This window comes from Anomalospiza imberbis, chromosome 2 (assembly GCF_031753505.1).
Source record: "Anomalospiza imberbis isolate Cuckoo-Finch-1a 21T00152 chromosome 2, ASM3175350v1, whole genome shotgun sequence".
Taxonomy (NCBI): Eukaryota; Metazoa; Chordata; class Aves; order Passeriformes; family Viduidae; genus Anomalospiza; species Anomalospiza imberbis.
Window position 1 is genome coordinate 115,944,126 of NC_089682.1, and position 12,541 is coordinate 115,956,666.

The 12,541-nt window shown below is 36.2% G+C and overlaps 1 protein-coding gene across 1 annotated transcript in view; it reads left to right on the forward strand.

Annotated features, from left to right (window-relative positions):
* The window catches only part of TMEM131 (transmembrane protein 131), a 94,157-nt gene that overhangs the window by 61,939 nt on the left and 19,677 nt on the right, over positions 1 to 12,541 (forward strand). The window contains exons 14-27 of the mRNA XM_068182694.1: positions 590 to 743; positions 845 to 1,015; positions 1,293 to 1,403; positions 1,490 to 1,624; positions 2,064 to 2,168; positions 3,472 to 3,558; positions 6,646 to 6,798; positions 6,952 to 7,027; positions 7,130 to 7,247; positions 8,773 to 8,911; positions 9,003 to 9,112; positions 9,477 to 9,543; positions 10,461 to 10,612; positions 11,889 to 12,031. Coding sequence (XP_068038795.1) covers positions 590 to 743; positions 845 to 1,015; positions 1,293 to 1,403; positions 1,490 to 1,624; positions 2,064 to 2,168; positions 3,472 to 3,558; positions 6,646 to 6,798; positions 6,952 to 7,027; positions 7,130 to 7,247; positions 8,773 to 8,911; positions 9,003 to 9,112; positions 9,477 to 9,543; positions 10,461 to 10,612; positions 11,889 to 12,031 — 1,721 coding nt within the window. The remainder of the gene's footprint in view (positions 1 to 589; positions 744 to 844; positions 1,016 to 1,292; positions 1,404 to 1,489; positions 1,625 to 2,063; positions 2,169 to 3,471; positions 3,559 to 6,645; positions 6,799 to 6,951; positions 7,028 to 7,129; positions 7,248 to 8,772; positions 8,912 to 9,002; positions 9,113 to 9,476; positions 9,544 to 10,460; positions 10,613 to 11,888; positions 12,032 to 12,541) is intronic.

Sequence of the window (12,541 nt, forward strand, 5' to 3'; positions counted from 1 at the left end):
TAAAATTGACCTTAGCGAGTTGTTTCTAAGAGCAGCTGAAAACTGCAGATGAGCCTTTTCAAAAATGCAGTACTGGAAACAATTCTGCTTTTGCATTCGCTGTTCTGTTGCTATATGAAGTAAGGGTAGAGAACGTACTTTTGGTTTTAAGCAAAATTTTGGAAAAATGCTGTGTTTCCTTGGGTTTTGTTACTTATTTACAAAGTATGGCAAAGCTGACTTTAAAAACATTTTGAATGAGTGCTATTTTATCAACAGAACTGGCAGGCTATTCTAACGGCCAACAAACTAAACCTTACCTTACCAGAATTTTTGTGCTGCAGACACATGATTTGGCTAATAAAAAATACACATGATTTGCAAAATTAATACTTCAACGCTTCCTTTTAGTCCTCCTATTATTCTCAGTTACATGTTTTCTTACCTTCTTTGAGTTACCTAGTTACTGACATCCCTGTAGTGCTGGTAACACAGTTTCAGCATGCAGTGGGGTATGTACCTTTAGCTTGAATTAATGAATCTAGTCTTTGTGTAAGGAAAACACTTTGAGGAAAATCTTTATTTTCTTTACTCTGTTTTCTTTTAATAGTTATTTAGGATTTGATCATGCTGCTACACTCTTTCACATCCGTGACAGTGCTGCTGATTCTGTGGAAAGACTGATCTATCTAACAAACACATTCAGTTTTGCAGTCCTTATACATGATGTTGTATTACCAGAAGAAGCAAAACCAATGTTTAAAGTAAGTCCCATTTCAGTGAATGTCTTTACCTATTAGTAAATGCTTAAATGTGATGCGCTTTGTTCAGTTGTAACCTTGGTCTTCATTGTTTAATGATCTAGGTCCAGAACTTCAGTAAACCAGTCTTAATTCCACCCAATGAATCAAGATATATTTTTACACTTCATTTTATGCCTTCCACATCATCTGTTCACATAGATAACAATATCCTACTAATCACCAATGCTTCTAAATTTCACCTACCTGTCCGAGCATACACAGGATTTCTAGATGTAAGTATTTTCCTTTTTTGTTTAACAACTTCTGTCTAATTAGAGACAGACTTCCTAGGACTCTTTAATTTTTTATTCTACTTTGGTGTCTGCTGAAAAATTCTTTTTTTGTTCCTTTTAAATCTTTAGTTTTACATAGGAAGTTTATTAATACAGAATTTTGAGATTGTCATGGTAGTGTTGTATTAAAATTATTAATGTGACTTTTTAATGAGCTTAGAGTTTGAGCACACTTTATATTTCACTTATGCTAAAATACTTTCATCAATCTTTCTAGTACTTTGTACTGTCTCCAAAAACTGAGGAGCGATTTATAGATTTTGGCATATTGAGTGCCACAGAAGCCACCAGCATTTTATTTGCAGTCATCAACAGCAATCCAATAGAGGTGAGGATGCATTTATTTTTAGTTTATCTTTTAAAAAATTTACGTCAATGTTGTTACTGAAAACAGTACCTTTTGTTCTTTTTAAGCTGGCTATAAAAAATTGGCATATTATAGGGGATGGTTTGGCTGTAGAACTTCTAACAACTGAAAAGGGAAACAGAACAACAATAATTGCAAATCACCATGAACTACACAATGCTACTGCATCTGATCAGTCGTCAGTAAGTAAACCTTTGAATCCATTGCTTAAAGCTAGATATAGGAGGAGAGAAAAGAGACAAACCTCTGCAAGTTCTTTCAGTTTCATTTTAGCAGAGGAGAGATAAGAATTCTTAATTTTTGTCTGAAGTTGAGTATGATAAAGCATGTAGGCTTCCTAAATTTATTTTAAGGAGCAGCATTGTATTCAAATTGCTGTTTCTGAAGTTTACCCTTTCCAAACCTAACCAATCTTGATACCCTCAGATGATGCTTAGTATTAATCTGGGATGAGTGGAAATTTATCACCACAAGGAATAGATAATTCTTCTGTTAGTCACTTACATATTTGAACTCCTTGTTTATCACTGACAGTGTTTTAAATGGATTTTGAGTCTGATTTTTAGTGAAATTTCTTTTTGTTGAATGGAATACATTGGTGACGTTTTCTACCATTTGCAGGTGATCCTCGCATCAGGCTATTATGCAGTGTTCAGAGTAAATCTAATAGCAAAGGAACTTGAAGGAATTCATGATGGAGCTGTACAAATCACAACAGATTTTGAGGTATATTTATTGTATAATAAATGAGTGTTGCCCAAAAGATCTGTTTAGTCTTCAAGTGTTGTATTAGTGGACAGAGTGTAGCATGAGTTGAGGTTGGAAGGGAACTCCAGAGGTCAGGTTATCTTTGCAAGTTAACCCTGCATCATACAACAGGAATGCTGCTTATGGTTTTATTATTTTTTTTTGTCCAGCTTTCAGAAATATCCATTTAAATCTGACCTAATTCTTGGCAGTTTGGGTTCTTCAATGACATGACATCAATGCGTGGCTCTTGGGGCGTATCATGGTCTGACAGTGTGCTTCTCCCTACATTGTCAGTTACTGAAACTGAGCTGTAATATCAGCCTTTTTTTGTCAAAATGCAATGTCAAAGCTATTTTGGAGAGTCAGAGAATCATTAAGGTTTACAAAGACTGGATTGCCACCATGCCCACTAAACCATACTGCAGTTTGCCACAGTTTGCTGGCACTTGATGAAACAGAATCCTTGCACTGATTAATGTGGGAGGGAATAACTGGTTGCCTCAACTTCATATGCCTTGTTTTTGCAGGAGAGAGAATCTAATGAATAATGCAATCTGCATTTAATATCTTCCTGTGATATATGGTAAAAACCCCAAATGTGACTCTGTGCTTATGAAGTCAGGAAATTATATTACTGATTATGTGGTTCTGATGGTGCTACAGAAAAAGGGAAATTCCCAAATTCTGCCAGTTATTGGAGATTTTAAGCTTTCTTTTAGTGTATCTACACATGTATGTGACCCTGCAGTTAGAGATTCTGAAGCATTTTATTTTCTTGCTTGTTACAAGTTATTCTAGTTGTATTGGTTCTTGAATCTCACCGCCATCCCTTCCAACTACTTTTTCAATGTGTGTCCCAAGGTATTACAGTAACACCATGTTTGGAGAAGTTGGGTGTATCTTCTTCCCTCATTTACTTTAAAGATGTTACTCTCCTGTTTTCCATCAAAGTAAGCTCCATTCAAATGAGACCTATATAATATCCCACTGGGGAGCTTATGTTTTCAGTACGCTTTTCTGTTCCATGTAGAAGACAACTGAGGATGGCTGAGTAAAGGAGTGCTTCCTGCACTCCTGCAGTGACTGTTCAGAATATGATGATGGGTTGAAATCTTAATTCATGTCTCCATGTTTCAAGTGTCTATATAAACTTAGGCTAAGTGAATTGTAGAATTTCAGGGTTTTATTATTCTATGCAATTTAGAAGTGGAAGAGGCATTTAAAGGCTAGAAATGTAAGGGGTTTTTTTTCTAAAATTTTCTTGGTTTTTTTGGTCCAGATTTTAACTATACCAGTGAAGGCTGTGATTGCTGTAGGCTCATTGACCTGCTCTCCGAAACATGTTTTTCTTCCACCTGCTTTTCCGGTAAGAGAGTTGGGCAGAATTAAATGTTTAATTGCTATGTTTTTGCTTTATGTGCCCTTTTCAAAGGAGAGCACTGTCCTGAATTCTGTGTCAAATTGCTGTAGAGATTGTACTGCTGAACAGTTACGATCAGTTTGTCATTATTTTGGGGATTGTTTGAGATTTTTCCACTATGTGTTCCAAGCATGAGTTGTCCCTACATCTCCTCAACAGCCCACTTGAATGGGATCTTGAAATACTCATGTAGTGGGACAGGTCTCATCAGAGGAAGGTATGTCAGCAGGACTTCAGGAGGTGTTTGCTGCAATTGCCACATATTCCATCTTCCTTCTGAAGTCTTGCTGCTCTTGAGGTCAAACAGTCATGCCTACAGATCACTGTCATGCCTGCAAAGATCACTAGTTGTTTTTTATCCTTTAAGATTTTTTTTTTTTTTTTACTATATAGCCTCACCATTATATGGATATTTATTACACTGAATGCCACATCTAAAACTTCATTATGACCTACTTCATAAGCTTTTTGTCAGTTAAAATAGCTTAAAGATCCACTTCCCTTTCATTCACTGGAGATAAAGCAGTTTCTGTATTCTCTATCTGAATCTACTAGAATTATTAGAAATTATGATGATGATGATTATGAAGAAGAATTCATGTGAATAATGTTCCCTTTTGAGTGCCACGTAAAAATATTTTGTCCCATGTTGGACCATAAAGAAGTAATGTTTTTTTAATCTCATTTGAGTTTGTTTCAGATGAAATGGTTAAAGAACTTCTCAGTATTTCATAATAATATGCCCATAGTCTTGTCAGCTTGATTTTGGTGGGGGGGGGGGGGGGCTCTTGTTTGTTTGTTTGTTGTTTGTGATTTTTTGCTTTGATTTAGTGGGGTTTTTTTTGGGGGGGGGGTTGTTTGTTTGTTTTATTTCCTTTTGCTTTATTTTGTTTTGGCAGATCCTACTTCTGTGTAGAGTCTGAAAGATAGCACCTGTGTTTCTCAGGCATAGATTCCTTGCTGTCCTCATTCTTTCTCTTCCCTAGATGACTGTGATTTTTATTGTCTTCATGCTTTTTCTAGGAATGTTTTCAGACAATTATTCTTTCAGGGGATCTTTGGCCTCCTGCATTTTGTTTGGGAGTATAGATTCAAATACAATTATCACCTTCGACAAGATTATAGACTATTTACTGTGGTCAAGCCTCAAGCTTTTCAGAGCAGTCAGCCTCACTTACTACTTCCATTAGTTGATCACTTAGCTCTTTTTGTATTTGAGAACATAAAATACTTTTCTTTTTCTTGGATTAATTTCAAACTGAACTTATGCTCACTGAATTCATGCTACACTTACATTTAGCTCTTCTGTAATGCTTCTATTACTTATGAAAATAAGCCTAAAATAGCATCAGTTCTTTTTGTTTCAGTGTTTGGTGGAGAAACTTGACAGCTACACCATCCAGGAATAACTAGGTGCTACTATTTTAGTAACACATGCTTTTCAGTTCATACTTAGGATGTAATTCTCCTGCAGCTGCCTGGTTCCCAGAGCTGTCTGTCTGTTTATAATTTTAGTGTATTTGTACTCAAGTGTGATTTCTGGTATTCTGTTGAAGGTTGTTGGCAATACACTGACTGTGTATACAGGCCTTGTAAAGGTCAGTGTCTTGATTTAAACAAATCTTAGCTGTGTTGACTTCTGTTTCATAGTGTCATCTTTACCTCACAGTGCCACCTCTCAGCTCCTCCCTGATCAAAGCTCATCTTTGAGCTCCTCTATGCTAAACAGCATTGTTCTGTTTTTCTTAATAGTGCTGAACAATTTTTTTTCCTTGTTGCTTCGTGTCTAAATGCTATGTAAAGGTGTTAGTAAAATACTATTTATTTGTTCTAGACACTTTAACAAACCTGTATCTTGTCCCATTGATGACAGTTTGTTTTTCATAGGAATCCACAGATGAAGCTCAGATATACCTCCTAATTCAGTTTTACAGGACTGTACTGTTAAAGATTTATTTTTGTAGTTTCTTTCCCTCTGCAATTACTTCTGTTGAGGCTGTTGCAATATGTGACTCTTTCCTGAGGCCACAGGCAAATTTTGAACCTGCAAAAGACCTCTTCCATGTCTCCACTTAAACTTAGAGAATTTTTATTTTTTTTTAAAGTCTAAAGTATTGATTTAAGGGGAACAAGAAAAACATGTTCATTAAAAGATAGTCTTGGGTATTTATATTTGCTCATACTGTTTTTTTTTTTAAACATAAATCTGAAGTTTCCCCACCAGTCCTGAGTTGCATTTTTCTTCTGCTTTTGTTTCTATTATTTGTTTCCTCTACACATACCAGGCTGGGTGTTGAGGTAAGGTGTAAAACATGACCATAGAATCCTTGACTTACAACTGAGACAGGGGTAGAGCTTGAGCATTGTCAGGATTTTGATCATGACAATTAAACTATGTTTTCTATGCTTAAAAGGTGAAATAATGTTTGACTCAGAAAGGGAGGCAGGCTGTAAAGGTGTGGGGAAAAAACTTCCTGTTTTCTTCCTAGATGTAGTCTTGGTGTGTTGTGTCTCAATTTCATTTGGGAGCAGGAAGGAGTGTTTTAAAAGTCCTCTGTCTCCTGTAGTTTTTTAATCGTAGCTTCTCTTTACTCTTCTTTCAGATTATTTCTAATTCTTAGTGACCAGTTACTATTTCTAATTGTCAGCAGTGATCTTTCACAAAAAGACTGTTTCCCTTTCGTAATAGGAGGCTCAGAAACTGAAGCTTTCTCTTGCCTTTCCTCTTCTGATATTTTTTTATCATGATTTGATTAAAGAGAGCTGTTGTCCAAGCCCTTCCAAGATACTTCAGGTGTTCTTAATTTTCAAAGAAGGGTGAAATGTGTTTGGAAGCAGATGGATGAAAAAATACAACTTTGCAGAAACTTACTAGCTTGAAGTGTTGCAAATGGCATTTCTTTACGATGGTGTATTGAAAAATGCAGTTTAACACTTCAGCAGTGCTGTGGTCTTTGCCAGCCTTCATAAATAGATACTTATGCTAGGGAAAAATACATATCCTGCAGATCTTTTTCCTTTTCTTTTCCTTAGGGGAAAGTAGTTCACCAGAGCCTGAACATTATGAACTCCTTTTCTCAGAAAGTGAAAATACAACACATACGGTCTCTGTCAGAAGATGTAAGGTTTTATTATAAGAGGCTAAGGAGTAATAAAGAAGATTTAGAGCCAGGAAAAAAATCAAAGGTTTGTTTATGTCTCATTTCTAAACGTTTATAAGTTCTCTTTTCTATATAGCATATGGTAAGTTTCTGTGTTCAACAGAAATCTTCCCTCTTGTTTCTTTGGTTGTTAGATTTACTGTGCTGTTTAATTGATCAGCTCTTACATGTTTTGCAGATTGCAAATATTTATTTTGATCCCGGTTTACAGTGTGGAGATCATTGTTATGTAGGATTGCCTTTTCTATCTAAATGTAAGTAAAGTTCAATTTTATAATGAGAATCATTTAAAATGAGTTTTCTCCTTAAGTAATGATTTTACTTGAAGATTTATAAAAACACATTATTTCCTACAGCGGAATCTAAAGTTCAGCACAGCATAGCAATGCAAGAAGATGCATGGGATACTGACTGGGACTTGCATGAGAATTTTTTCAAAGAATGGACAGAAATAAAAGAGAACTCAAGCCATAGGTAAGTATTTTATTTCTTTTGTTTGCTCAGGCCTTAAGTCAGTAATAATTCTATGATATGTGTGCTCCTGTAGAATACAAAGCTTCTTATTATTGCTGTGCTCTTTAAGAGAGGGGGTCAAGGAGGAGTTACTTGACCTTCTCTACAAAACCTTTAAAGAGAGCATTTTAAAAGTTTAAAAACAGTAATAATTTTCCTCAATTAAAGGAAACACTGAAAGTTACTAGTCACTGAGTTGCTGGAGTTCTTGAAAAGATTGTAACAGCAAGGCAGTCTCTACTCCACAAAAGTTTCCAAAACCAAGATTATACTGGTTGTATAAGAAAAAGAACCCAAGGGTCAGTATCCCTGCTTAAACTGTTTTAAAATCTTATCCTCAATATCCCTTTTAGGATTTCATAAGGTTTCATTTTCAGTTTTCTATTATTACCATACTGTGATGTTTGCATTTCAGTGAATTACAAAATTTTCTTGTATTTTACCTTGAGAAGATTAATGGTTGCTACTTAATATTTAGAAAAATTAAACTCTGTAGACTGCTACATACCTTTTAAATGTCTGCCTTCTCGTACATAAAGTTGATTTAATCTCCAAGAGATGCAAGTTAAGATAAACAGTATGTGTCTTTTGTGTTGATAGCATCCAGATTGCCCTTTTAAAAAAAGGCATGTGAAGAAACAAAATGTCTGTATGCAACTAAATAGTTCTCCCCTTATCACCTCTTTGTTATAATGGTGAATTATTATTAACTCCTGAGAAGATCTGATCTAAACAGAATCCTCTATTTAGCTGCACCAGTAACTTTCAAGAATGTTCTGTCCCCTACACTAAGAGAACAGTAAAGGAGAATGCTACTAAAGATTAGTTCTGAATAAGGAGTAGTTCTAACTTGAATATACAATGCTTTAATATTATTTATTATAACATATTTTAAAGTATTGAATACTTTTAACGAGAGTTAAAGTTACCCAGCTGTCCAAAGGATCATTCAGGGAAAGGAGAGAGAACTTCTGGAAACAGAGAGGTTGTGACTCGGACGTTTGGAGTTTCTCCAAAATATTTCTCTGGGTTTGAAGCCTAATATTTTGTCTGTTTTGCTGACTGGAGAGCTCAGTACTTTTAGTTTAGTTTCAATTCATGCTGGAGAGCCTGTGGGAGAAGGGGACCCAAGTCTGTTGTGGAGGGTGTTTAATAGCAAAGAACTTCATTCACTGGTGGAAGCAGTGGCTAGCACCAAGTATGACTTGTTCAGATTTGCTTTAGGTTTATTAGAGAGGGGTGCAGGCACACAGTCTGTGTATCCATTGCTTTTAGAGTAGATGTACTGATTTACTGTACCTATGCAGGCAAAAGAAATTTTCTGGATTGCAGATGCTATATTGGATTTTTTATTTTCTACTGTTTGTACCTCTGCAAATGATCAAATAGATTTTGGGTTCTTTTTCTTACTGATCTGAATCTCAGTGATAGTCTCAAAATTTGTTTATGCAAAATGTAAAAGTGAGTTTTATAACTGTTTCTCCAGACTGAATGCTGTATTTGAAGTGGACACAGATCTTCAGAAGGATGTTAGGTTGAAAATTACAGCAGAAATGTCCTGGCCTTCCATCCTTAGTTCACCACGCCATCTAAACTTCCCTCTTACCAACACAAACAGCTCCTCAGTAAGCTATTTTAGTGATAGTATAATTTAAACAGATGTTTCTAATTGCATTAATGGTAATGTAAACTTATAAAAAAATTCTTTCTGAATAGGAAGAAGAAATTTTTCTAGAAAATCCAGCTGATGCTCCTGTGTATGTTCAGTTTCTTCCAGTAGCTCTGTATTCTAACCCATCCACCTTTGTTGATAAGCTGTTAGAACGGTAAGTGTTGTTGTGGAAAGCTTGGGGTGTTCTCACTGGGCAGAGAAAAGGCATTTTACAAGGAATGAATGCGTGATAGGTAGCTCGTATTGGCCACCTCTGGAATTTGAATCATTAGGCCAGTTGAGAACTGAATCTATCGCCATTGGATACATCTGTAGTTTTTACTGAGCTAAAATGTGTTTACATTTCTTCCTTAACTTGATGTACAACGGGGGGAAATAAGAAAAAATAAAATCAAGTGATGCTTTCAGCTGCATATTGGGCTACCATAGATATTTAATTTGTGCTAAAATCCATAAATACAAGTATGTCATTACCTTCCCGGATCTCTGAGAAAGAAAAAATTGCAATTTCATTTCAGGTTTAATTTGAGTAAACCAGCTAATTTCAATCAGAGGACTCTAGAGTTTCAGGTCTTCAGAAATTGTGTAAGTATTTCAATACATTCTTGGTAATTTTAAATTCAGGTGTTTTAATGTTTTAATAAGAGTTCAGTCATGCATGTCTTCAAGTTAGGGCATTATTGTGGAAAATGTAATATAAATGTAATATCTGTTTGATATCAGGAAATTGGGAAAAGAAATATTTCTTCAAATGTAACTAATAAAGTGTCACTTTTTCTATATGCTTACATTATAATACAACCGTGGAAGTTACAGGAAAACTGTATTTTCTCATTCTCTTACTGGCAGGTTGATTTTCTTCATCGTAGAGGTTACTAGTTCTAAAATTAGCAAAGAATTGATTATTCCATTGATTTGTTGGTTCTTTTAAGTGATTTGAGTATTGTGGATTACTTTTAAGTGTGTGCATTTTCATATAGAGCATCCTAAGCACATCCTTTTTTTATCTGACTTTTCCCCTCCATTTGCAGTTTGTTTTAGATTACCATTTGAAGCTTACTTAGTGTCTCAAGACAAATGGCAAACTTGGCAAAATACACTTTTTTGAGTAGTTCTTCTATTTTGTGTGCTTAACAATGGAAAATTCAGAGGGGAAAAAATATTCCATAATAGCTTGATACTAATTTAGTGTTCTAAATATATACGTAAGAACTTCTGATCTTTCTTCCACTAGAACTTTATGAATCTACATGGGTGAAGTTTAGCTCAATTCTGTTTTGTTTTGTTCTGCTTCCCCATTTACATAAGCAGTTTACAAATAAGTAGGGAAATGGTTTGTGCTGCCAGAGTTTCTGGTTAAAACAAACCAGAATAAGTCATTGGGTAATACCCTTTTTTAGGACAAGACCAGTTTTCTAGCTAAAGTAATACCATTTCCATCAAATACATGTAAAAATGTCCTATTTTTTAAAGCCTTGCTTTGTTTGCCCCACTCTCTTAAGGTCCAACCACTACAGACTGCTGTGGGACTTACAAAGGGCCTGGCTCGTCATTCCATTTTAAGTCTAATATTAAAACCCGGTGAGAGAAAGTCTGTCAAAGTGAAGTTCACTCCAGTTCTTAATAAAACTGTTTCATCGTTGATTGTTATCAGGTAAGAGAGATTTCTGAAATAAGTGTTTTTCTCTGTTTTTCTATTTATATCTAAAGATCATACTTGCAATCAGCTGTCAAGAAGCTATTGCTTTTACAAGAATAATTGTAGAATCCTATGTGCCTGAAAGATTTAATGTAATTGTGACATGTCTTAGAGTATTTTAACTGTATTCAGTATATATTCAGTAGTATAAATATATAAGCCACTGTTATACTTACCACAGAATCACAGAAGGGCTTGGTTTGGAAGGGACCTTGAAAAGTCATTAATCCAACCCCCCTGCAATACCAGGGACATCTTCAGGTTTCTCAAAGCTCTGTCAAACCTGATCTTGAATTTTTCCAGGGATGGGGCATCTACAACCTCTCTGGGCACTTTGTTCCAGTGTTTCAGTACCCTCATGGTAAATTTTTTCCCCCCCTGTGTCCGGTCTGAATCTAGCTTGTTTTAGTTTTAAAACCGTCACTCCTTTTCCTGTCACTGCTGGGCCTATTAAAAAGTTTGTCCCCATCTTTCTTACACACTCCCTTTAAGTACTGGAGCTCCTGTATGGTCACCAGGAAACTTTCTTTTCTCCAGGCTGAATAATGCCAATGCTCTCAGCCTCTCCTCATAGCGGAGGTGCTCCATCCTCTGATCATCTTGGTGCCTCTTGTCTGGACTTGTTCCAACCGGCCAGTGTCCTTGCTGTGCTGAGGACCCCAGAGCTGGACACAGCACTCCTGGTGGATCTCACCAGAGCGGAGTAGAGGGGCAGGATCCCCTCCCTTGCCCTGCTGGCCACGCTGCTTGGGATGCAGCCCAGGGTACGATTGGCTTTCTGGGCTGTGAGTGCGCATTGCTGGGTCATGCCCAGCCTCTCACCCATCAGTACATGGAGACTTGATTTCTGAAATGCACTCTACACTGTCTTGAAAGAAGGCTCTCTGGTTGGAGATGCCCCTTGCAAGATAAAGCTGCAATGCAAGTTCAGTCTTTCTAGTAAAGAGCACTCAGTTCACTTTTTTGTCAGGTGTGATGCCTTAATAAGAGATAAGAGATTTTAACTAGTATTTCACTGGAGTTTGTGCTTGTATGTTATGTTGTGATTTCTTAGGGCTTTGTCTTGCAAACACTAGGTTTGGGACCCCTGTTGTTTACTTCCATGATCTGGGGAATTAGCTGTGGAGCAGCTATTGAACAGGATATTTGTTCTCCAGATTTGGGATACAGACTCATCGTCTATGGAGGAGCTTTTTGAATGTTTCCTCTCACCCATTTTTTTTTTCCACAGAAATAATTTGACTGTAGTAGATGCCATAATGGTACAAGGACAAGGAACAACTGAGAGCTTGAAGGTTGCAGGCAAACCTCCTGGTCCAGGAAGTTCTTTACGCTTTAAAATCACAGAAGCATTATTAAAAGACTGTTCAGAAAGTGAGTACTTCTTGAGCTAATATGCTGAACAGAAAAGAAGTCATATTTTATGTGTAAAACTTGACATGTGTGGAAATATTTTTCCCCACTTCTAGTGACCCAGAAATTCAACTCCTTTAAATACATTAAAATTGCTACTTTATTTAGGCAGAATACAAAATACAGTATGGATTTTGTTTTAAAATTAGAACTAGGAAATAAAACAGAAGATTTTTGTCCTCTTAAATTCAAGACAGAGGAGGTGAAGATCTTGGCATATTTACTAGCAAAACCTCTAGTTGCTAAATTTAATACAAATTGGATCACGAGTGTGACTTCCTGTGTACTCCTTTTCTTCACACCTTCATAATCTTTAAGCACATAACCACTGGGGAAAAAAGGTTGGGCAGGTTCCTTAATGAAAATTACATCTCAACCAGATTCTACTCTGCAATCATAGAGAGGTTTTCTGCTCTGTGGCCTCAGGCTTGCTTCTGAGAGGAGAGCTAAGAGTACCTATGTTACCTAAGA